Source organism: Necator americanus, chromosome V (assembly GCF_031761385.1).
Source record: "Necator americanus strain Aroian chromosome V, whole genome shotgun sequence".
Classification (NCBI taxonomy): domain Eukaryota; kingdom Metazoa; phylum Nematoda; class Chromadorea; order Rhabditida; family Ancylostomatidae; genus Necator; species Necator americanus.
In genome coordinates, this window is record NC_087375.1 from 9296982 (window position 1) to 9322575 (window position 25594).

Consider the following 25594-nt stretch of genomic DNA (forward strand, 5'->3'; position numbering starts at 1 on the left):
GATCTGACAGCCATTGACATTCAGCTACAGTTCTGCGCACAAAATTTGCTAAGACGACGGTATGTCCGGCTATGTTACTGTCCCTCGCTGTTTTTTTTTCCTGAATTGCTTAATTCATTCATTAATTTCATTCTTAATTAATTTCTTTCCTGAAATGTAAAAAAAAAACAAAAATAAACACGTAGACATGAAAAGAACAAAGAAGAATCACTTAGTAATTGATTGTGCTCTGATTTCTTTGAGGGAAACTCACTAATATTTTAGGAGTGAAGAACTTTCGGGATGCTTCTGAATCTGCTTTAATGCGAAAAAGACGAAAAAAAAGACGAAAAGAAAATTAAATGAAAGTCATACAAATAAAAAGCTTTTTCTCAGAAAATTTCTCAGAAAACTCAAGAATAACGTGTTTTGCGCAGAGATTATAGGTTTTAATATATTAGCGGATTTATTATTTGCCTCATTTCAAATATGAAATTTTACAACACTAAAAAAAATTCTTGGGAATTTTGCTTTTTCCATAAAGATCCTCCGACTCTCTCTCAACCATGTGTCAGCATGGGTGGTCCGTCCCGTGGTGAACCACCACCCACACGTCGCCAAGGTGGTCTTCGACGGACCACCCATGCTGTCACTTGTTTTTTTGTTGGGGAATCAATCAATATGTCGCTTGTGGTGGTTTTTTCTAACATAATTGCTGCTTTGACTTCTTTCTTTTAGTTAATTTGGTTTTTTTTCTCAGTTCTCGAGAATTCCCTCGAGAAAAAGTCTTTGAAACTATGTTTTTTTCCTAGAAGCAATTACTGCTCCTGTTGTCCGCAAAGTTTTGTGAGTAAATTTTTTCGATCATAGGGAAGATTAGAATAGCGTAGGCAAGGGTACCACCTGTGAAAATATACAGAATTTGATTTAAACACGATGTAAACAACAGCGGACGTATGGAATGGCTCTTCTAGCCATCGTTCGTCTAGCCATTCGATGTGTCACTTCCTAGGATTCCTGTTCCTGTATTCTGGGAAGGATAGATAGGAGTTAACTAATAATTTTTGACGGTTTTTGATAAAGTGCTGGGTCATGATTATGATCTACCGTGGCACGGCACGGCTCCTCTAAATTATATGAGTCTTCCAATCTCCTTTTCACGGCTAATTCATAAATAAACTCATAAGCTCGCTCATAAATAATAATAACAATAAATTATGATAGACAGATGTGATGATAGTAAATAAGGTAATAATCGTTGCAATGACTATACATAGCTCTAACGTCGTTGGTAGACTTAACAAAATCAATAAAATCAATTCACGATCCGATTGCATAAAGTGAAAAAGGCTTGGCTTTTTCCCTTTTGCCAAGGCGAATACCTCTAGGGTTGATTACATCACAACATCAGCGCTTCACAGTTCAGTTCCTCGCCTGATGGGCAACCCATTAATGTATCATGTTGATCTAGAAATCGATATCGATCAGTAGCAACGTTTTGCTAGAACGTTGCTGATCAAAACCCACTCTCGGAATGTGGAAATACAATATCAGGTCGTTTTAATTATTTATTTTTTGTTTATTTATTCATATGCACTAATGGGGCACCTGAAAAGAAAGCCGTCAGGTTAGGTTAACCGTTAGGTCTCATCAGGTTAAGTCAATCCATCCGCTATGTCAGTAAAATTCAACAATAATTCAAATTTCGTTAACTGCCATAACTACTGGAAAACTAGAATATGAGATATCCGGGAAATTCCAAGGAATGAAGGAGAATTGACTAATTTTCAATGAAAAAAAGAAAAACCTACGCCTATGCTATTCTAGTGAAAAAAAAAATGAAACCGAAAGAGGAAGAAAGGAGGATTTGTGAACTAGACTTTTATGAAAGCCATAATTCGTTTGTGCGTGGAAAACCCGATTTGATCAGGCGATGAAAAAATCAACAAATAGCCGCGGCTGTCAATAATATTTTAGCGATGAATGAATTATTGACAGTCGTGTACTGGTTATGGAAAAAGCAAAGGTGAAAGATTGCATGGTTTATGAAGAGGTCAAGTGAAAATTCGGAAGTTTCTGATAATTCTCCCAGATCTGAGTGCTTCCAGGAGCTAACTCAAAAAAGTTTTCGTCAAAAAGGACTTCAGCTGACCGTCCTCGTCCAATTAAATAATCAAAAATTTCGAATGAATTTTGAAAAACTTCTTACCTCCTCATCTTTCTCTTCAAATGAGTTCCGGGGCAACCTAATTCTTGAATAATTTGAATTAATTAAAATAAAGTTTGATTAAGATTAATAATTAAAACTTGATAGTTTTGTCTAAAGAAAGTATAATGATATTATGTAGTTACCCCTGAGGCTATTCTGAGCGAGTATGGCGAATGTGGATGGTTGATTCCACTATCCTGAACCTAAACATCCTAGTCCTAAATTTTCAAACTTGAAAAGCTTTTCAACAACCATATTGATTAGTTTTATTTATCGGCCTTACTTCCTTAGCTCTAAAACTAGGTAAAGCCACTTGCTTTCTCCGAATAATTTGCCGGTAAGGTCATGTCGTTACAGTAGTGAGATTCAATGTATGTGTTGAAGCGACTGTGAAGTCCAACCAAGAAAAATTTGAAAAAAAAAATCAAAGAAAACAATATTATCTTAAGTCGACGAATGAATGTGCACTTTAGAAATGATTTATCCTATCGATCTCCTTCATAATTACAAGGGCAGTAGTAAATAGAATAAAGGAACTACTTGATTTCTAGGAATAAATGGAATTCTGCAGAGCAATTCACTCGTCATACTGTAGAGTCATCCATGAATTTTAAGGCGTGAGCGTGGAGTTGTTGGATAACTTTTTTTTTCCAAATATTCTGTTGATAAGTTATTCGCTAGAATATTTGGAAAGGAAGTAGTTACAAGCACAAAATTTACTTGAGTATTTGAATGCATGAAAGTGGGAACTGTGTTCAAAGTGAGTGTGAGTAGTGGCTTTTTTGATGTCGAAAAATATTGGAAAGTCCTATAAAACGGCAGAATAAAAAGGCCATTGTAATTTTGTCAACAACAACACAACGTCCGAGATTATCACTCCTGTACAGTTCCACTTAAGACTTTGAGAACGGGTTCTTGTAGAAAATTGAAGAGAATTTTTTTCCATTCGAATGTTTCTTGAATTTTTTTGTCGTCTTCAAAATGTTGAATTAGAATTGTTAACGCAATTAGAGTTTTAGAGTTTGCAGTTACAGAAACAATCTTTTCTGCCTAAAAGTGCGCCTAATATTTGGCCGTTTACGGATTTCTGAGCGTTGTTTCTGGAAATTATACTCTTTTATAACATTCACACGTTTACGAGCATATATTCTTGAAAAATGTGATTTTTCTGGGCTCAGTTATTTTTTGGAACCTTATTTTGTTTTCTCTATTTTGTTATTTTTATTTTTTCAGTTTGTCCAATTACAAACCTTATGCTAATGATTCGGTGACTATTTTTATCCGAAACTCACCAGTTTGAGGATAGGAGCGGAACAGAAGATCCCGGAAACGTTTTCGACGTCCTCGCTTTATTGAGTAGTTTCTGAAAAGTACTCGTTTTATTTTCTGTCTTTTTACAAATGGAATGCAACCGTGATTTCAGCTGGTTCTCTAGAAACCTTAATGATTTGCTGACTGAAGCGTTGATCTTAGATAAATTCATGGATAATTCTTACCAGAAATCTTCAAGAAGCACAGATTTTCCGGGTTTGAGCAGGTCAGAAACATTTTCTGTTGTATTTCCTTCTTCGTAAGCACCCTATTTCCCTGATATCTAGAAAAATTTATACATAAAAAGCAACGAGTGAATGCTCCCCTCACACTATGGTCACTGACGAAATTCGGTCCGGTTCGATCCATATATATATATATCCCAGAGAATTACAGTGACTAACCTGGAGTGATATGAATTAGGCGTGGACATTCAGGCCCTATGGAACCGTTCGAGAATAACCAGACAGAAGCGAGTCGATCAGAATACGGATGGAATCGAAATGAAAATCGATGTATGGAATTCAGCGAGAGAAAAAAGAGCGTAGTTCAGTCGAAGTGACGTGAATTATCGAAACGAATAGAATCGCGGTCGGGGACGACGAGAACGACACAACGACCACATTGGGAGGAGGGGGGGGGGGGATTTTTTCCAGCCAAATTTCAATTCAACATCGCCGTTGTGCTCATCCCGTCCCGTCCGTCCGTCCGTCCGTCGTTCGAATCGATTGTGTCAAAGTGTTAATAGATACATGAAAGCGGAATGGATATGTGTGTGTGTTTGTATGTGTATATGTATGAGCAAACACCGTCATTCACTGCACACCTGAAATATCAGGATGGGGACATCACAAAACATTCTCCACGGAAATGGCCTGAAATTTTTGTGGATTTTGATGTATCAACCATATCTTCAACATGGTTTTCTAAGTGATACAGTAATTATGTTGTTATGATGACGATATGTGAGAAAATTAAAGAGATTAAGATGAATTAAAAGTTTTATAAATGAAAAAGAGGCCATCTGAGGAGTTCTACGTGGGTTTTTCGAAGGACACAAAAAAGAAAGCAAGTTTGATTCCTATTATTATTTAATGATTTTTTTTTATTTTTATTCAATATCATAATGCTATTGCCCTATTTTGTTTCTTCAAAAGGTGGATTCTGACACCTTATGGTATTTTCTAAAGAGGTTTTTTTTTCCACAAAGATTAAATCTGGAATAGCACACAGCTAAATTTTGGATTTTGGCTCGAAAATATTTTAGACGAATTGTGCGCATTCTTACTGTTACTGCACTACTCAGTCATTTTTTCCCGTGAAATTCCGCAACTTGTTTTTTTTTACGAATTTCCTTCGTTGTATCCATTCCCGGTAGGTGAATGTTTTGAATCCTATGCGGTTGCTTCGGAAATTTCTGGAACCGAGTGACCGCGTCGCACCCATTTTCACAGTTTGACACATACTCGACTGCCTTAATGACTTCGGTTAAGCGATTAAGGAGTTTTGAGGTGTATACTAGTAAAACAAGGTTATCCCTCACCCTAAACCTGTGATCCGAGTTTATATAGTTTTGACGGAATTTTTGTTCGCTCCATGTTACGTCAATCATTCAAGTAAGGTTAGAAATCATATTTATCATAATCACAAATCATAACTTATCAGAAGAATCATGGATATATTTTAGTATAAATCTCGGATTTAATATTCATGCTTTCTATGAGAGGTAGACGGCTAGAGAATCCACTGCAAAGCAATGTAGAACAGCGTCATACTTGCTCCAGAAATTGCAAAAGGAATCAGAGCCAATTCCAAATTTTCTTCGGATTTGTATTCTGCATTTTTTAAGAAATTCGAGCAAATAAAGAAATGTTGATGATTTCAACAATAAGTGGTTTTAATCAGATTTTATAAATGGGACAAAACAAGAAGTACATTTTGTTTTTACCATAGTAAGTTTAGATTCAAGCACTTCCTTTTAAGCTAGTTTTTTTTTCGATGCTTATTTTAAGGCTTTTAAGGTTCATCTTGTTATTGATTGGCTATAGATCCGAGATCCACTTTACGGCAATGATCTTCTAATCCACCTCATGATGTCTCTATATTGCGTACAAAATCGGTCGTGTATTATTTTGATCATCAGTTCAACATTCGGGATAAGCTTTTTCTTTCCCAATTATCCATTGTTATGTGTTCGCGTTTCAATCGATCAATCACAAAACTAAAAATCAAAGAAAAGTGAAACATGAGAAACAGCTGTAACGTTGTTTTTGTTGATTTGATTAATTTTGGTCTAATACTTTCAATAATTAAAAATACAAGTTCTAAAACCGCGCAGTACACTAAGCCGGTGAAACGGATCGATTTTCAGCTTACTTAATAAGTTGATCATAACGACAATTGTGAAACTGTTCATAGGTGAAATTATTTCTATAGAATGTTTTTGTACTTGTAAAAGGAACGCTGTTCAATTTGTTCTCTACTTTTTTAATCAATTGATTTTTTAAAGTATTTTTATATGTAATAGCATTATTACTATGTTTGGGACGGGTGTAGCGCAGTAGGTTAGAGGTTCCGCTGTTGCACGATCGAATGAAGGTTCAAATCTCCTTAGTTTTCACCAAACACTTTATCCCTTATTAATGTATTTACACTTGTATTTTTTATTTTTTCTTCGTTGGCCTTTTTTTCTGTCTGCTAATTATACTTACTTGCTTAGATAATTAGATGGCGTGTCTACCCCCTTTCCAATGGGTATGGTGAGGGGACGGTGGAAAAGCTGTATCATAGTCGTGCATCGATCGTAGCAATTGGCTAATGTCCTCACATACGACGCGTCCACACCTTGATCGACCAGCGCTGACAGTATTGCATCCGTTTCTACGCTGTCAAAGGCTTTCTCGTAGTCGAGGAAGGTTAGAACAAGGGAAGGAGGTATTCTCGGCAAACCTCTATGACCCTCGACACGGTCTAGATGTGGTCCAAGCATCTGAACCCCTCATGGAAACCAGCTTGTTCTTGAGGCTGGGCTTCGTCCAGCGTCCTAGATATGCGCGTGAGAATGATTTTGGTAAATGCTTTGTATAACACGCTCAGCAAGCATATCGAACGGTAGTTCCGAAGGTCCTCTCGGTCACCTTTCTTATGGATAAGAACGGTTCGCGAGGTCTTCCACTGGTCGGGGATCCTTTCTTTCTGAAGTTAGGAAGTCATGTGCGCTGCTAAGATTACATGAAGTGGATGGCCACCAGCCCGAAGAAAGTCTACTGATATAAAATCAGGTCCGGGGGCTGCGCCAGGTTTCATGCTCTTGATAGCGACTCGTACTTCCGAAGGGAGAATCCGTGGTGGAGCTTCACCAGTGGGGGTAATCGAGCTTGACACAGGAGTTGATGAACCGAAAAGGTTCGAGTAGAACCTCTTCGTAATGATTTCCATCTCACGACGAGATGAGGTGCGAATCCTGTCTTCGCTCAGCATCTACTTTCTGCTAATTACAGGAGGGGGAAAGACGCAGGGAGTTGTTGAAGAGAAGCGAGAATACATTAGTGGAGCTGATGATGGCTGTTACAGATTGGAAATTTAGGCTTTTCTTTCTACATACAGAAACATTTTCTTTTCAACATGTGTTTTTATTTCTTTACGTTTTCTGAGGAATCAGTTTTATATAGTCTCGAAGTATTGCTGGTGTGTTTGCTACAAATGTTCTAAGGCAAACTCTTTTTTTCATAGAAATATGTAGTCTTCAAGAGACAAGGAAAACGACGACATGTATCATAAAAGGTGTGAAAAAAAGCAAGGGTTTGCTACTGTAATTTCTTGGCATTTTATATTGTTTGAAGAGTTATAAAAGGTAGAAAAAAAACTCAAGACAGGAACGACATTTTAAACCAATCTCTTTTATTTATATTGGGAGCCAAGAAGTCATTACCTCTTCCTCCTAGAAGTTAAACCTTCTCTGAAATGATCTACTGTAGAAAAGCTGTTATTTAGTGAAAGGACTCAGTGGGAATAAACATTTTCGAAAGATTACGTTCTTCATCACCTTTTCCGTCACCACGGTGAGAAAAGAAGCACTTTTCATCGCAATTCTTTTTCCTTTATCCGGCAGGAAAAACAGAAAAAAAAATTAGTGGAAAGGGTGTTTTTGACAAATCATATCACCATAATAATATGACTAAATCAGGCATCCGGGCAAGCACACAAGTGTGAAAACATTTTATCAAAGAAAGTACAGAAAAATGCAGCGCTTTAGTTCTAAAATTTTCCCTGGAATTCAAAAAAAAAAAGAAAAAGAAAAATGAGATAAAAGTGACGTTAAGTGACAATGATAACTTTGGTACCCGTTGAATACCGTAAGAAACAATTTTACCGAGGGTTGAAGAGCAGATAAAAGTGGAAGTTCTCCGTTTTTCGACGAAATATGTCTCAGCAACAGTCTGTTTTTCTATATTTAATTGTTTTCGAACGTTAGACGCTCTACAGTTCGTAAATGTGTATTTCATTGGGCTTAGATGCTAAATTGCTGGAAAAATGTGCTGTTACAATGGTTTTAAGAATCTATCTCAAAACTAAAGAAAAAACCCAGAGTTCTTTATTTTTTTCTTTTCGAAGAACTATTTCTATCTGAGGTAAACCATTCAGATGTTACTCAGTTTTTGTTAAAGGCACCATATCAAGAAATTGACAAAAAGAAATTGACGATATTGAAGATGTCGAGATCATTCCAGAAAAAGGTAAAGTTATGGGTGAGGATTACGAGTTATTTCCAGGTATTATACTAAAAAACGCTCAAGAAATGGCTTCCCTGTACGAATTTTCCTACGAGACACCTTACAACGACACCTTAGCATATTCACTGGCTTCCTCAGCAGCTTGCCTATTAGATTTACTTTCTCAGGCATGGAAGTCAACGCTGATTATTGCTTGCTCGCTTGCAGACGCGTTTACTGAGATGGCGCGTTATAATTTGCATCGTAGCAAAAAAATTGGGAACAATAAGGGGGAATTCAGCGTGATTATTTTCACTATCGGAATCTGCATTCCTAACTCTGTCTTTTCCCAAGAGATTCCAACATCGTCAACTTTATGGTATGCTGCCTTTAGATTCAACGTATTCAAGAGAAAAAATGTCCTCACAATTATTTTGTCGCTATGCGTAAGTTGTTTCACATCGTTCAGACTTTCTTACCTTGTACAGTTCCCTGTTTTCATTCCCTGCTGAGGTCCGTCCATTTATTTCGTTAGTAATAGTTTTTATGTGTCATGCTGTTTAATTCAATCATACGCTACTGTTCCGCCAGCACTTCTCCCTATACGTAGATTTTTTGTTAATTTTCTTCAGTTCTAACAGTGATAGGTACTGATCATTATTAACAGCTAACGTTTTGGCGTTTTCGCCTTCGTAAGAGCCTGAAATCAAAGACATCAGTGACTTATCCTTATCTCATTTACTGAATTTGGTAACGTAGCAGACCACCGCGTACCACAACTATGAGACACGAGGGTTTATGGGAGACCAGACGGCTCGTTTAGTACGTAGATTAAAACCTGCACAGATCTTAATAAGGGGCTAGTCCGTTTCTGATCGGAACACAATCGTCCTTTGTGTACATTTTTGGAATTTCGGCAGTTATTCAAAAAAGCATATACCGTTCTCTTGTCATAAGTTCGTAATCGTGGTGGGTGGTGGTCTGTTACGTTGCCAGACTCAGCAAAGAGGTGGGCACTAATCGATGTATTGTTTTTCGAGTTCACTTAACGTCTGTATGCCTTCTGTAGAGACACTTCGCTTCTGTAGGGGCGCTTGAGAGGATAAATCACTGATGACTTTGATTTTTCCAAGCTCTGACGAAGGCCGAAACGTTAACTGTTAAAGGCAGCATACCACGAATCTAGAGTGGTACGGATCTCTAGTGGAGTATCCGTGTACAGAGTCGTGGATTATGGAGACCCGGTGGTTCCGCTCATCTCTCCCTGAATCACTGCAAGCAGGCGGCCCCAGAATGCTGTTTTGTACGATGTCTTCTATTGTAGCGCGCCACCCTTGCACGAGTAGCGTCCCTTACTGCCTATCGGGGCAGTCCGAATTGATTTTCGACGAATCGCAGGGCGTAGGCGGCGCAAGGGGTGGGGTTGCAATAGAAGGCGTCGTACGAAACAGCATTCTGGAGGCGGCTGTTTGCAGTGGTGCAGGGGGAGATGAGCGGAACTCCCGTCTCCATAATCCAAGACCCCGTACACGAATACTCCACCTGAAATCCGCACCACCTCCGATTAGTGGTATGCTGCCTTCAAATCTTCTCTGAAGTGATTTACTGTAGAAAAGCTGCTATTTAGTAGGAGGATCCAGTGAAAATAAACATTCTCGAAAGATTACGTTCTTCGTCACCTTTTCCGTCACCATGGTGAGAAAAGAAGCACTTTTCACCGCAACTCTTCTTTCTTTATTCGGCAGGAAAGGCAGAAAAAATGAGTAGAAAAGGTGTTTTTGACAAATCTTATCACCATAATTATATGATTGAATCAGGTATCCGGGCAAACACACAGGTGTGACAACTTTTTTTTCAAGAAAACTACTGAAAAATGCAGTGTTTTGAATCAAGAATTTTTCTCTGGAATTTAAAAAAAGAAAAATGAGATAAATGTGACGTTAGGTGAAAATGAAAATGCTGCCTTTAAAGGCATCACCCCACGAATCTGAGGTGGTGCAGATTTCAGGTGGAGTACTCGTATACGGGATGGGAGACTACGGAGAGGGAGGTGATTCCGTCCATGGCTTCCTAATTGCCGTAAAAAACGGCCCGGAAAGTGCGGCGCCGCACAAGGCTGGCGCGCTCCAGTCGAACTTCCTGTAGAAAATAGTGCGCCAAAACACCTGAAGCGGTATCTTCCGGGCCGTTTTTTACGGCAATTAGGAAGAAATAGACAGAATCACCCCCTCTCCGTAGGCTCCCAAACTCGTATACGAATACTCCACCTGAAATCTGCATCACCTCAGATTCGTGGGGTGATGCCTTTAATAAAGAAGGATCAATACCCATCTTGGTTACAGCTCCAGCAAATCAGTAGAAAAAGCTTCGTATTCAACGTAGCAAGATTCAAAGGCGGTGAAACATGGGCGATACTTCTTCCAATTCCACACTTTCCTCCATAACTGCTCTAATTTACAATGCTGATCATCCATTTGAGAATTGACTTCTCATGATTTCTGTGCTTTTTTTGCCCTCTCTTTGCAGAATTCGTTGCTGGAACGGGAGTTGAAACGTTCGGGAGAAGAGTGTTAATCAGCGTTTGCTACTTATTCTCCGCTGCTCTTAGAAGGTGCCGCGCTATTGAATTTCTTTTGACGAACTGTTTCTGATGTGCAACTCCACATTAACATCGATTTTCATGTTTCATGTTGAGAATTGTTATTTTGTTCTATTAACAGTTTTAGCATATATTATTATAAAATATAATATACTGTATTATATAAACCAAGTGCTACTAACTATACTATATGTATTATACTGTACTATAATATATATTTTAAATGGCTTCAGAAGGATAAAGGATAAAAAGAAAGTGAAAATACTTTCGATTGATAGTTAGGATCACCAGCTTTAAAAAAAAAACTTCCTGTATCCGAACTTGTTAGCGTGGAGAATTCCCCTTCTTCCCTCCTTTCACCTAAGAAACAGACATTGGATGTAGCTTGACCAGTGTATTAATTCTGAATGATCTTCAATTTATTGCAAGTTGTTCTTTTTTGCAGATTCACGTACACGACACTCCGACTATTCGAAAAGTGTTCGAAACTTTCAAATATTCGAAGATAGATCGAGTTGGAATTACCTATACTTTTGAATGAATAGATTATAATTAAGAGTTCAGGTTATTCGAATCAATCGCTCATGCGGTATCGCAGAAAACAGAGAAATTCGAACGGAAAAATCTATGGTAGGATTTTTATTCATGGAGATTTCCAGAATTGTGGGGATTTTCGCGAAATTCCTTTCATTGTGGATTTATTACACCCAGATAATGACAATAAATAGAAAAAGAAAACTGTTGTAAAGTTGGAAAAGTTGAAAAATTGGGACCACTCTAACTGCATAGAAAGGCGCTAAATAGGATAACGTTTTCCAAGAATCAAAAAATCGTAAAATCCCAATAATAGGGTAATTTTTGAGCTAGGTGGGAAAATATGCTAAGCTTGAAAAGTAAATTTATGCTAATAGTTGATAAGTGGCAAAATTTCTGGTTTTCGTTTTTTACCGCGTAGAAAATCTCTTGAATTTCGCAAGAGTTAGTGGTTTCTCTGGAATGAACCTTAATCAGAGCAGTTATGTTGCAATCTAACAATTGTTCTCTTTTTCGACACAGAAGACGAGAAAGATAAACAAAAGAATGGGAAATATCCAATTCAATCGTTTTTCCGTTGTTTTCACGATCTTCCTTTGATCCGTCACATTCTATGCGCTTTTTTTTTCGACGAAAGTCTGGATTTTTTTTTGCACCAAGTATAAGTGGAGTGGTTCTTTACTCGGTGCCCTGTCATTGCACTATTCGCTTAGTTCAGAAAAAAGGAGAAAAATGTCGCTGAACTATGTTTTTTTTTGCTCTCCTCTCTGATAATCCACTCAACAAGGATTGTATTGGCCTGGAAGAGAACTTTTCGGGTTTGAGGGGCCAGTAACTACTCTTTTATCTCCTCAATCGCGTCCCTCAGTTATTCGGGTAAATTGAGGAATTTAATGAGTGTTGGTGAATCTTGAAGAAGATTTTGTGGAGGTTTCTCATTTTTTAGAAAACACTCTCTCACTAAACCGTTGTGGATGTTTCTGAATTTTCAAATAGAATTGCAGAAAGCTTTGAATATTGCCCATGTTCGACTTTCTTTGAATCTCGGCATGTTGAAACGTAGTTTTGAATTGATTTTCTTGAGCTGTAGTCAAGATAGGTATTGATCGTTTTTATTAAAGGCGTCATCCCACGAATCTGAGGTGGTACGAATTTCAGGTGGAGTATTCGTATACGGGATTGGAGACTAGGGGGAGGGGGATGATTCCGTTCATTTCTTCCTAATTGCCGTAAAAAAACGGCCCGGAAGGTGCGGCGCCGCACAAGGCTGGCGCGCTCCAATCGAACTCCCTGTAGAAAATAGTGCGCCAGAACGCCTGGAGCCGTATCTTCCGGGCCGTTTTTTACGGCAATTAGGAAGAAATGAACGGAATCACCCCCTCTCCCCTCTTCATAGTCTCCCATCCCGTATACGAATACTCCACCTGAAATCTGCACCACCTCAGATTCGTGGGGTGATGCCTTTAAACAACACCTAACGTTTCGGCGTTATCGTCTTAGTCAGACCCTGGAAAATCAAAGGCATTAGTGATTTATCCCCTCAAGCTCCTCATCACCCTACAGAAAGCATCCAAACGGTAGGCAAACTCAAACAGAAACACATTGGCTATTTGAGTTTGCCTACCGTTTGAATGCTTTCTGTAAGGTGAAGAGGCGCTTGAGGGGATAAATCACTAATGGCTTTGATTTTTCGAGGCTCTGACGAAGGCGATAACGTCGAAACGTTAGCTGTTTAATAAAGACGATCAATACCAGTCTTGGCTACAGCTCAAGAAAATCAATTAAAAGCTTTGAATATTACTAGTAAATTTTTTTAACCCACTTTTAATATTTTTAAATGATAAAAGAAGAAGTAACAGTGTAGTAAAGCAGTCAGTAAGAGGTTCCGCTGTGGCTGCATGATCGACCAGAGGTTCGATTCTGCCCTAGTACCAACCAAGAGTTTTATCCCTTTATTTTTATCTATCAGTCCTCTATACTTTATTATTATTTGTATATTTTTTCGAGGTGTGCTTCGGGGTTACGTACTCAGAACTTAAAAGTACTGACAGCAGGCGCGAGTGCAACTTCATACTAACTTGCTCTAGTAAAATGAATGAGACGATTTCTTCAACAAAAAAAAAAAAACACAGTTTTCACTGGTATAGAAAAGGACTAGTTTTCGCAGGTCGTCGAAAGCCTTTTTTACACTACTGAAAAGAAGTAATAAGGTAGAAAAAAGTGTGAGAGAAATTTCTCAGTGTTTTCGGGATTAAGTCGCAATCGAGAATGTCGTAACCTAATCATAGGTTGAGGTGAACCTATTGAGTCCATCTAAGTACTTATGTTCTCTTGAGATCACGCCACGCGTCTGCTGCAATTCATGGACTTTTCCGCCTGGATCGCATTCCTTCCGACGGGAATCCAACATGATTCAGGCGTTCGGGTCTGTACAGATGTGGAGAAATATATGTATACAATTTTAATAGTAATTATATCCGTGGATGGGTGCAGGGCGGCGGAAGGTCTACAGCACCTTCACGATTGATGGATCGGAACCGCTCTGAGGCAACCGAACATTTTATCGTCTCGAATACGACTGTTTTGTAATAAATTTATCCGAGAGGATAAAAATGCTCGCTTGATACACCTGCTGTATATCAAAAGTCACTGTATGGACTACATTTATAAATGTAAAACTATTCTGAAACTAAGGAACTCATCCTAGACCTATTGGTCAGCACTATCCTCTTTGCTTTTCGTTTTTTTTTTCAAAATTCATATACGTCCAATATTTGCTAGTGGTCATAGAAGATGGCTGTGAAGTAAAGGAGGGTAAACCAAGGACAAAAAAGAGGTGAAATTATAAAGTTAAAAATAAAAAGAGTACAAAACCAGACCTTCCGCTTTGGCTCGTAGCTGCAGTCTATCGTGAAGTACAAGATTTTTCAGGTGAAAACTATTGAGGTCTACCTAACGGAAACCTGCGTGGTTTTCTACAATGAAGACTTGAAAACATCAAGAGACTATCTTGCGGTGTTAGTTCTATACATTTATACAATTGGCAGATACGCAGCGAACAAATTGGCGCATTAACATTTTTTCCAGGTTTTTTTCGGCTTTGAGTAATGTTGCTTTTGTATTTAGTACTGTACATCTTTTAAAGGCGCCACTCCACGATTCACGATGCAAAAATCTAATCCGGCCACCTGTCTCAGATCGTGCTTTAAAACTGATTTTTCAAGTATCGCATGGTTTGAAAGTTCCTTTCAGGAGTTTTTTGTGAACAAGCAAATTTCACCTGTTTCGTACCGGCTAATCTGCTCTACCGGCTGTAATTTTCGGTTCCAGAATGATTTTAATTTGGGTATTTTAATCTGCGCTAAAACCGTCGGTTTTTTCCTCGAAATTTTACGAGTTAATTGCTGTTTCGAACAATTAACCGGCTGTCTCTGCGCTGCTTCAAATTATATGAAAAATTTCTTCACATTCACTCAATGGTGTTTTTTTGAGGGTGAAGTATGTAGATGTTTACAATGTGCATACATGAAGCGGGGGTACCTTTTGGTTACTCACTGCTTCCAATCGCCACGAAAATACGATCGACATCGGGACATTTTGTTCGAACATCGAAATTTCCTGAAAAACCTATTTCATGGATAAAGGGATAAAGGATCTCTAATAGATCTATTATGTATCCATAAAATAGGTCTTTTTTTGAAAATCCCTCTTTTAAACGTAATTTAATTTCAAATTCATGTTTCAAATCAAATTTATGTTTATTTTTCGTGTTTTCCGAAATTATGCACGGCAAATGAACATAACAACATATATTATATATAAGTATTAATGACTAATAAATTTTACTTCTTACGATTACTTCTGTCTTATTAAATAAATTTTATATTGTAAGCTTTTTTCTTAACAGCAGATGTTTTTTTACTACAACGCTGTAGTTATCCATTTTTGAAACTCTTTAAACTTCCGCATTCCACAATTTGACCTACCGTCATCGAGTGTGCGTGTGTGTAATTGCGTACATTCAAGTGTTCGCTCCCTCGATGACTTCCCACTTCGAAAAACTTGGCGATGTCGGCGAAGATGGTGCACTTTTTGTCAACAACCAGCAAGGTCAAACAACGGTGGTATTAACCAGTACTTTGTCAACGATGACATTTGCCCTGGATTTTTGAAATAATTGTGAGAGATTTCCTCAGGAATCAATTGGGAAAGGTGTGATGGAACGATACGGAGTAGTTTTCTTCTAGATTAGTAAACATTGCTGATTCCCGAAATCCAGTGAAGGCCATCGATGGCTGCGTTTCTTTTCAAATACAGCTCTAGCGTCTAGCGGATTACTCAGCGCCACGTCGTGAGTACGCAGTGCCGATCGAGCCACCGACCGAGTCTTTGCAATCTTACATCATTTTTTGATTCCAGTTATTTTTCCAGATAAAAATTACTTTTGTCTATAGAACAGCAAATAGGACCCAAAGGTTTTTGCGATTTTTCTCTTCTTAGCCCGTAACGATGAAAGAAATTTCTGCTGCTTAGCTTCACGGTGCAGAAAATGACAAAAAAAAAAGTTAATTTCACTATCCATAAAAATATTTTATTATAACATGTATTTCATATTTTAACATATTTTTTTCAATTTGTTCATGGTCCTACATTCAAGATTTTGACTTTTCTTTTCCTAGTTCATCAATGAGGCAATGTTTTTCTCATTGGTAGAGGTGCTACTTTTCCATTAACAGGCTCGGACAACATGACTTTGTGCAAAAAATGTGTTCAGTTCCACTAATCCTTTAGTGTTTAGGAAAGTTGTTGGTGGATTCCTTGAGTGAATAAACAATTAAAGCATTCCAGGCTTGTATTGAGTCGCCTAGGTATGTACTACTCGTTTTTTATGGTCTATATTTGTGTTATTTGTTTCTTCTTGTGGTTTCCGTCCATACTCACGTGGATGGCTATGTAATAAAACAAAAAAGTAAATAAATACGAAATACATGAGTTACAAAGAGGTATAACATATTTATAATATTTTATAATATATATTTACACATAATATAATAGTTTATATAATATTAGGTTGAGTCGAAATTTCTCGGACAAAATGGCAATTTTTTTATTTATCTTACAATTTTTGAACGGTAACTGTGGATTTTTTGAAATATGCCCCGTTGACATCGATGGTCTTCTGCTAATGTTTAGATGTAGATGCCCTTGCTCCAGAACGCTGGGTATCATATGTTCTGACGCAGTATGACATGGACTGCCGCGCTGATATGGCACTTTCTCTCCTCACGCTCAATCGCACCCACACGAGGCTTGAGCATCCAGTCACCAGGGATTAAAACTGGATTCCCTATTCTAACATTCACCAGCGTGCTCGCACTATGGGTTGACAAAGGTGCGGATGCAGAAGGCGTCCCTAAACTGAACGTACACACCAAAAAGATTATACTCTGCATCCGGTCATGTGCAGCGTACACGACGTCGAATACTGGGAGGGATGTACAGTGACCGCAGACGTCTGCGTTGAGCAACTGAGGAATTAAAAGGGAAATCTCGAAAATGAACGCCCACAGCAGCACGAATTCCACTTCCAGAACGACAAGGAACGTGCGCACATTTCAAAAACGACCAAGGCTAAACCGAATAAGTTCGTCTGAACCATTTTATCACACCCACCGTACCTCCAGACCTTGCCCCGTCAGACTACCACCTCTTTTTCTATCTCCAACGTCATCAGAATGGTTAAGACTTCCAAACCCGCGACGACATCAAAAATACATTCGAACACTTCTTCAGGGACCAGTGCACAGTGTGAAGATCAACGGTGCACCGATGCCAATGGTGCATACTTCAAATGATCTACAGTTATCTTATAAAAATTGTAAGATAAATAAAAATATTGTCAATTTGTCCGAGAAGTTTCGACTCAGCCTAATATTTTTTCTTGATGTCGAAAACCCTCATATTTTGTTACTCTTCTCGGATTTCTTCCTCCTTGGATTATTCCCGAGATCAAATTTCGATATTTTTACATGCGCACTTATGTAGTACATACTTGTGTCAGAAACTATCAAAGTTGTTTTTTTCCGAAACTTCTCGGATTCCATTTCAAAGCCATTTCAAAGCTCAACGCAACCACTCTGAAGAGATTCTTTGTTTCAGCATAAAAAAGTGTTTTATCGAAAGTAACGAGATGAGAAGGTAGTACTATAGTAATCCTCTAGAAAAATCCAGAAATCCTAATAGTTGGTTCGCGTAAATGTTGTTTACGTAAATGTTTGAGCGCAATCCTCCAAAAAGTTTCAATATGCGTAGTTATTAAAACGTAGAACGGATTTTCTGTGTTGGTTGTTGATTTTCTTCCGCATATCCGTTAAGTTCTTTACCCTTTTCCTCTTTGACTGTGTTATGGTTTTTTAGAATAGAGTGGAGAGCCCTTACAGTGCTTTTATCCTATGAGAGTAATCATAGAGGCATTTTGGGGTTAAGACGTAGTCATTCGTTCCAATATGTCAACTATCCCAATTTTTTTCTGCCTCGCCGCCGAGGTCTCGACGCTCTCCTTATCCGGTTCACTTGAAATTCGTTCCAAATACAGATTTATGGCACTTGCCAACTTTTTTTGGATTGTTTTATGGTGACGACCAAAATTCCATAGTCGAAGAGAAGAAATCCACGTTCTCTGTCAACGGGAACGAATCCTCTAATAGATTCTTTGATCACTTTTGAGTGAACGGATCGTTTTCACTAAAATTTCTCTCAAAATTTTCGCTTTCTTGTGTGGAAAATCTTTTGGTTTTCTCTAGCAGTTCTCAGCATTTCCAGCATTTTTTCTAGCATCTTTACAGTTCCCAGCTTGTTTGTTTATTTCAGAAGACTTAAGCTGGATCAAATTTTAGTAAAATATGTATATTCTAATATTTCATTTTTCCCGTTTCAAACTTTCCGTTGTCCCATTGTTTTAACTTTCTCTTCCTTTTCTGCTGATATCAATTCAATTTAATGAGCATTGTCCATCAAAACAGCTGCCTGAAAAAAAAACCTTTTGTATCCAGAATTTAAAGAGCTCTCACGTTCGTTCGAATTACTCTTGGTGGTGCTGCTTCAGCGATCGTTGAATATTTTCGTGAAATTTCACTGAAATTATCATTCTTGGTGTGGGATTTCCCTCCTTATCTTGGCCACAAACTTTTTTAAGCATAGGAAGTTAAATTTGAAAAAATTTGACTGTGTTAAACAAGCAATTTTGGAGAAACTTTTCGTAAATGTTTCCCTTTAGACTCTCCTTCGAAAATACATGTATTCGAAGTTCTCTACAATTGAGAAACTCAATCCTTGTCTTTCCCTTTCTCCTATATTTTCTTTTTTTCGACTTTTTAAATCCAATGATTTTTTTTAGTTATTTCCTAAAATGATTTCTTAATGCAGACAAGGAGTGACCAAATCCACAAATTCTCACTCTGATTTTTCGAGTATAAAAAGTTTTGAATGCTTCCTTTGATTTGACCCGAAGTCTTGATTTTATTTATCCGTAATGATGGTGCTGTTTCTGCAAAAATTAGCTCTGGCGAAAAGTAATTTTTTTCAACTATTTTCTGGATTTCAGATTAAAGACATCACCCCACGAATCTGAGGTGGTACGGATTTGAGGTGGAGTATTCGTATACGGGATCGTAGATTATGGAGAGAGGGTTGATTCTGTCCATTTCTTCCTAGTTGCCGTAAAAAACGGCCCGGAAGATACGGCTTCGGGCTTTCCGGTGCGCTATTTTCTACAACGAGTTCGATTGGAGCGCATCAGCCGTGTGCACGCTCCGCATCTTCCGGCCTATTTTTTCACGGCAATTAGGAAGAAATGGACGGAATCGCCATCCTCCCCATAATCTACGATCCCGTATACGAATACTCCTCCTGAAATCTGTACCACCTCAGATTCGTGGGGTAATACCTTTAACCGAAAAACTACTTGCCTACGCAAATATGGTCTTCAACTATTCATCATTTTTCGTAAAAATGAATTTGGACTGTTCACTTTCTCATAACCTGTTTTCCTATAATTTATCCTATTATAAATGCTGGATTATATATATTTCTATTTGATATAGATTTTGACATGTATCAATATATATGTTTTATTTTTTGCATCCGTAACGAAGGCATGCCTAGCTATGACCCACAAACACGCCAACATTTCAGTTGACAAGAAGAGCTTTTTTTAAAATGTAGCTCTATGTAGTTGCAGATCCAAAAATTCCCTACAATATTTTCAAATAATCCCGCTCAAATAAAATAATATCTCTAAAAGGGCAAAATTGAATCACTCAAAATTCGAAATCAAATTGAGTTTTTTCTTTCGATTTTTTTGGTGTTTTTGGCAAAATATCGCACGTTCGTTTTTTTTGACAAAATAACGCAAAGCGTAGCAGATGAAAAAATGCTAAGCTAAAAATTTGGCGTTGACCACGCCCTCTCATCTTTCGGGATATAGTGACGACCGAAGAGGATTTCTGTCGATTAAATACTTCCTGAAATGAAAAATCAGGCAAGAATTTATTTTTTGCTTTTTTATTTTTACTTTTTTCCTCTTTGCCATATTTTTTTTACAATTCTCTGTATTTCTTTGTTATATATGTAAAGTGTATATTCTGCATTTTCTTGTCCTTCTTCTTTCTCTTTTTTTAAAATGATGAACTTAGTGCAAACAAGAGATGAACGTTGTGCAGAATTGGAATTTAAGTTTGGAAAATCCAAAAGTGCCAAATTTTCTGTTTCTTCTGAATCACCAGAACAAGAGTTTTCTCACTCTTTTCATCTTCAAAAATTTTTCAAAAATACTTTCGCGGAGAATGTTCTGAAGATGTTTCCACAGTTTTAAAAAAGCCTCTATCAGAATCAATAAATATATGTAAAATATAAATATAAATATAAAAAAATATAAATATGATATAAAAATAAAATAAATATAAAATACATATAAAATAAATCAATAATTATTAGGAACTGAATTAGGTAACATTTCTGCAAAAGAGTAATTCATTACAGCTCATATCTTTTTTTCCAAATCGTCTATCAAGTAAAAATGGGTGGAACATTTAAAACAAACCTAAAACTCTACAGTAACATTTTGCAATTAAACAACGAAAGTGTCTTTAGCTACTATGCAAAAAGTGCCAATTCAAACTTCACGCAGGAACCAGTTTATTTGCAGAAATCCCGTGATTGTCATTTGTGCATTTTCTCGTAAAGTAAAGTGTATATCAATGTAATCTCGCTATTGTTCCTTTGCGCGCGATTCGTTTGCACAATCGATGTGAGTGCAGTTTTTTTCCCCCGCCTAAAAGTTCTTTTTTAGCGATAAAGGAAATCACAAATAATCCACACACAGGTTCACTCGCAATTTCTGTGACCGAGAAGCGACCTGCTCTGAATATTGACATTAGTTGGAAAAAGAGGAGAGAACTGACTGGAATAGGGACCAGATTTTAAGATCTTTCACGGTCCTCATAGGGTTGTGTGGAGAGTTTCTTTCTAAACAAATTTTAAAAAACCATTCTCACCACTTTGAGGTCTTTTATCTGCTGATTTACCAAAACTTTCTTGGAATCGTAGCTGAACAAAACCTTTCAGCAGTAGAATCAGCAGAAATTTTAAGATTAAAAAGGAAATTTTGGACTTTTTGCCCGTTTCGTGGTTTTTTTTACTCCTCATAGTCTATGCATATCATCGATTGTACGGTCGCCCTCATCCGGAATTTTCGCGTTGCCGGACAAAAATCGCTTTTGATCGTATTGACCTTCACATCGGCGACAAGATGGCACTTAGCTGCTGTGTCTGTGATTTTTTTCCTCTTGATTGATGTCTGCGCTCAACTCGATTGTTGTATGCAAAAATCGTTTCTTGAGATTCTCTTCTTTTCTTTTTTACTTTCTTTTTCACATCATTCTTAGATCATACGGTACGACAGCCTATTTCCACAAAACAGCTACGGAATTTTCTCGCCTTTGAACCCCTTCCTTTTTCGAAAAAAAAATTAGGAAATTATCCTGGTGATAGGAAGATTGACTCGCCTAGAAATAGCTACCGTTGCTTACCATCCATAGTTTGAACGCGATAGGTTGGCCGAGGGTTAACTGGCGGATCCTTATCTAAAAGCGATCTTCAATGTCCTCACTCTTTATTTTTCTCTCTCTCTCTCCCTTTCTCTTTTCTTTATGGTGAACATCTTGTTGTAATCGTTTTAGGACATCTACAACTATTTCTGTGACATTTCACCTCGTCCTCCTTGAAATGATGTATGTTCACTTTGGAAAATTCCGACTAGTTCATCTAAGGAAACAATTTACTATAAACATTTTCTCTCTGTCACTTTCTTGAAAAGACCGGTAAATCAACGGTTTTATTGCCATCCTCTTAAGTGGTGATAATTTATAGCAAAACCAGGCGCCGACCTCATCCATAGTCTTTCTTCTCGTTTCGAGAAAAAAAAACGTTCAAAAAACCCTAGCGCTGGCAGTAATTAAAGAGGTTAAGTGCGTTAACGCATGAGAAAGTCGCCTTGCAACTGCAAACTCCAAGACTTTTATCCTTTCACTTTTTCTATCATTCTTTGCTTTCTAATTAATTTTTTAATGTCTATGTAACTAGAGTTACATTTGTACAAAAATTTCCACTACGTTCCACCGATTAATTTGGTCTTCACTGTGCCGGGGTGCTGCAACGGAGATAAAACACTGTCCCTTTTCTCCTGAGCTTTCCTCTGGATCACTAAACCAATCGAAAAGTGCAAACACAGATCATCCTAGTATCATTGGACGTTATTGTTTCCACTTGATTTTCAAATTACTTTTTTTTTGTTTTTTTTTCCTGAAATCACCAATTTTTCATCAGTTATATGTGTATAAGTAATCACAAATTCAAGTGGAGCCTACTTAGTTCAGTTACCTTTTTTGAAACTTCCCCTGTAACTTCTTTCCTGAAGCCTACGCGAGAAATCTGAAAATTCCGGTAGACGCGTCGCGGTCGCTCTCGTAAATATAAGTGGACTTGACTTCGCAAAATGCAACGCACACTTTCTTGTCTCTGTGGAATCTTCTGCTGCAAAAAAATTTTTTGGGAAGTCAGGAGCGGTACTCGTACGATAACAAATCAGAATTCTATTGGTGCTTATAATCCAAAATCGAAATCAGTATATGAAGGGGCGTTCGGCGAGTCAGAAAACATTGTGTGATGTACATGTTTTGTCATCGTAATTTTATGCAGTAGCAGCCAAACATATTGTGAATCTTCCGACTGCTCGTATTTTAATCTGGGTAGAGTTGAAAAAATTCGCGATGCCTTTTCCGTTTCTTTCCCCCGTGTCTGTATTAGGCGAATCCACCGTTGCGACAATCGGGCGTCGTGTATCACTATTCTAATATCTCTCTTCAAGTTGAAATTCGTTTACCAGAATGATGTTCATAAATTTTAAATACTTTAAAAATTTTGTATGCCATGGAGCCATGGGAAAGAACGCCAAAAAGATTAGGAACCGCTCTGGTCCAAGTTATTGTAACCGTTCACGCCATATTGAATCGCAAATCCAAGTTTTTTTTCTTTTTCAACGATTTGCAAGGGAACACTTCAGAACAAATTCCTATTGGAATGGCTTTGTTTCTTTTCAAGAGAAAACAACGATTCAAAGCTCCTAAAAGCGCTGTAAACATATGTTTATTTCGGCAGAACTTCAGGATTGGATTCCGATTGGTTACCAGGAAAAGGAAAAAAAAAGAGAATGGTAATGAAGCTAATATAGTTATGAATGATAGTGAATAAAAGTTATGGAAATATCGAAACACTCAAACTTATTCTTCTTCTCTTTTTGTGGAATTCTGTAGCGATTCAAAAAGGCCAATTCGTTTAGTATTGAATTTGTATTTTTATCAACTTACATATGAATTGTTTATAATATTCTAGGTTTTGTGGGAATTTCTTTTTTTTGTTTCTAAACTTTTGTATCTAGAGTCTAGAAATTTTAAGAAATTTATTTAAATTCTTCTTTAATGAGAAATTTAGAAAATTTCTAACGATGGTCGCGAATAAATCGTACAATCGTGAATTCCAATGTGGTTGGTTGGATTCATTTCATAACTTGTTCGAAGAAAATTCTATTCATTTCTTTGGTGGTCTTATCAAACCATTCAAACAAGTTGCTTCGCGTGATTCCTGAGAATTGAAGGGCTTTTGTCCTGTTTTGTTCTTTTGATGTTTATAGCAATCCCTCGGCGTTGTTTCCTCTTCTCATTGCATCCAACAGTGATCAGAACTGGTAGTTCTCCCAGACCACCATCCAGGGCAACCTTTCTTCAGAGAAAAAACATTATTATCGTCGTAGCGCAATTTTTCATTGCTTAAAGTTTTTGGGCGTTTTCCAGAACTCTCTCTCTCTTTCTATACACAACCGCTCATCCATATATTCTGCTCTTGTACTAGTTATGCTCTCGCTGTCCCAATTAACGAGGAAGGACGAGACTACAGAGGATTACTGAGTTGTTATCGATCATTCGGTTACGTTTTCCATGATATGTACTGAAAAAAAAATCGAATTTTTTTCTCAATTTTTCACTATCGTACTGACTTGACCTTGAAACGTTTTCTTGCATTTCACATTAAAGATTTTGCGCATATTCAAAACTTATGCATTGATCGGCGTGACTAATCCCTCTTGATTCCATGCAGTTGACCTTTTCCATCCATTTAAGTGCACTCTTTTCAAATGTCAAACTATTTAAATGTCATGCAAGAGCAATTTGAGAGAATAGCAACGGTAAAGAAACCAGGAAGAGTGACGATTTAAAAAATGAGGACTCAAAAGGTTTGAAATGAACTCAGGAAGAATTCTTGCCTCCGAAAACAGGTGACAGAAAAGCAGAATTTTGGTTTGCGCAGATCCATGAACCGATTTCAATCATTTTTTTCTTCTTGAACTGTTTGAGCACCCAGTAATAACTTCCAGCGATGAGCAATCGGTTAAAAACGTATAACATCCTAACCTATTGTCTCTCAATGATCAATCAATAGTCTCATAAACGTCGCTAAGAGTGAAGGAAGTCAATCTCTCTGAGATTGCGCCAATGTGTTCGACGTAAATTTAGCATGGTGCAGCTTTATGAACGGGTATATGGGCTATAAAATGACTTTCGAGGACTCATCGATCTATCAGATCAGTGTCTTTGTCCTTTCGGACAAAGCTGATACCAATTTTTTGTCCCCGAAATGATCGATGGTTTAGTTGGTCTGGGAGGGTTTCGAACCATCAACCGTGTAGACATTATGAAACCATTTGGCACTACGCTACGTCCACCTGCACATTAATCATTTAATCATATAATTCACATATTCATCACGAATTCGTTCTCTTCCAAACTTTTTTTTCGAGCAAATTAATTGTTGTAATAGACACTGATTGTTATTTAAGGAAATGAAATTAAACGATGATTATATGAAACCGCAGACGTTATTGAATCAAATCACAAGGTTCACCATAACGTAGGAAAAATTAGGTCCTTTTAGGAAGACCTGGACAATCCCCTTCTCGGACAATTGCTCTGTTAACTAATATTTATGAACAGTTGCTTTTTTTCTCTAATACACCCGAATCACGATCAATTTCGTCTTTTTTCCAGAAAGTGGATTCGGCGTTAGAAGAATGACAACAGTAGCATCGACTCCAATCATGGATACAATGATGTGGACCTTCCCGTCTATGATACGGTTTCGGTCCAGAACTCAACTGAGTTCAGCGACGACGACTGATGAGATGAGGTAGGCTGTGCGCGGATTTCCTTAACATATCCATTTTGGTCTCTTTGTTCTCTTCTATTTATTTATTCTCGTTTATTTTGCTTGCTTATTTATTTATTCCTCCAGTCATTCGCTTGTTTATTCGATCCTATCATTCATTTATTATTTCGTTCATTTGATTCCTCCACTCCATTCATTCATTCATTCATTCATTCATTCATTCATTCATTCATTCATTCATTCATTCATTCATTCATTGTTTCTTTCTTTCTTTCTTTCTTTCTTTCTTTCTTTCTTTCTTTCTTTCTTTTGATCCTATCATTCATTCTTTGATTCGCTCCATTAACCGCTCTATTCATTAACTAATTGAATAGTTCACTTGAAAATCCATTCATTCATTCGTTCACTCAGTCGGTCACTCATTCGATCATTCATTAATCATTTGTTACTTTCCATTCATTATCATTCATTTGA

The 25594-nt window shown here is 37.5% G+C and overlaps 3 protein-coding genes across 3 annotated transcripts; 1 reads left to right on the forward strand and 2 right to left on the reverse strand.

Annotated features, from left to right (window-relative positions):
- Window positions 1-6206: 6206 nt before the first annotated feature.
- RB195_013366 (uncharacterized protein) lies at window positions 6207-6488 on the reverse strand (the record flags this gene model as incomplete). The annotated part of the gene is made up of 1 exon (XM_064203143.1): window positions 6207-6488. The coding sequence occupies one exon, from the start codon at window positions 6486-6488 to the stop codon at window positions 6207-6209; it is 282 nt and encodes a 93-aa protein (XP_064059024.1).
- Window positions 6489-6700: 212 nt separating this feature from the next.
- Window positions 6701-6979, reverse strand: RB195_013367 (uncharacterized protein; the record flags this gene model as incomplete). Its single annotated transcript, XM_064203144.1, has 1 exon — window positions 6701-6979. One exon carries the CDS (start codon window positions 6977-6979, stop codon window positions 6701-6703), a length of 279 nt encoding a protein of 92 aa, XP_064059025.1.
- Window positions 6980-16588: 9609 nt separating this feature from the next.
- Window positions 16589-25145, forward strand: RB195_013368 (uncharacterized protein; the record flags this gene model as incomplete). Its single annotated transcript, XM_064203145.1, has 2 exons — window positions 16589-16736; window positions 25003-25145. 2 exons carry the CDS (start codon window positions 16589-16591, stop codon window positions 25143-25145), a joined length of 291 nt encoding a protein of 96 aa, XP_064059026.1.
- Window positions 25146-25594: the final 449 nt, after the last annotated feature.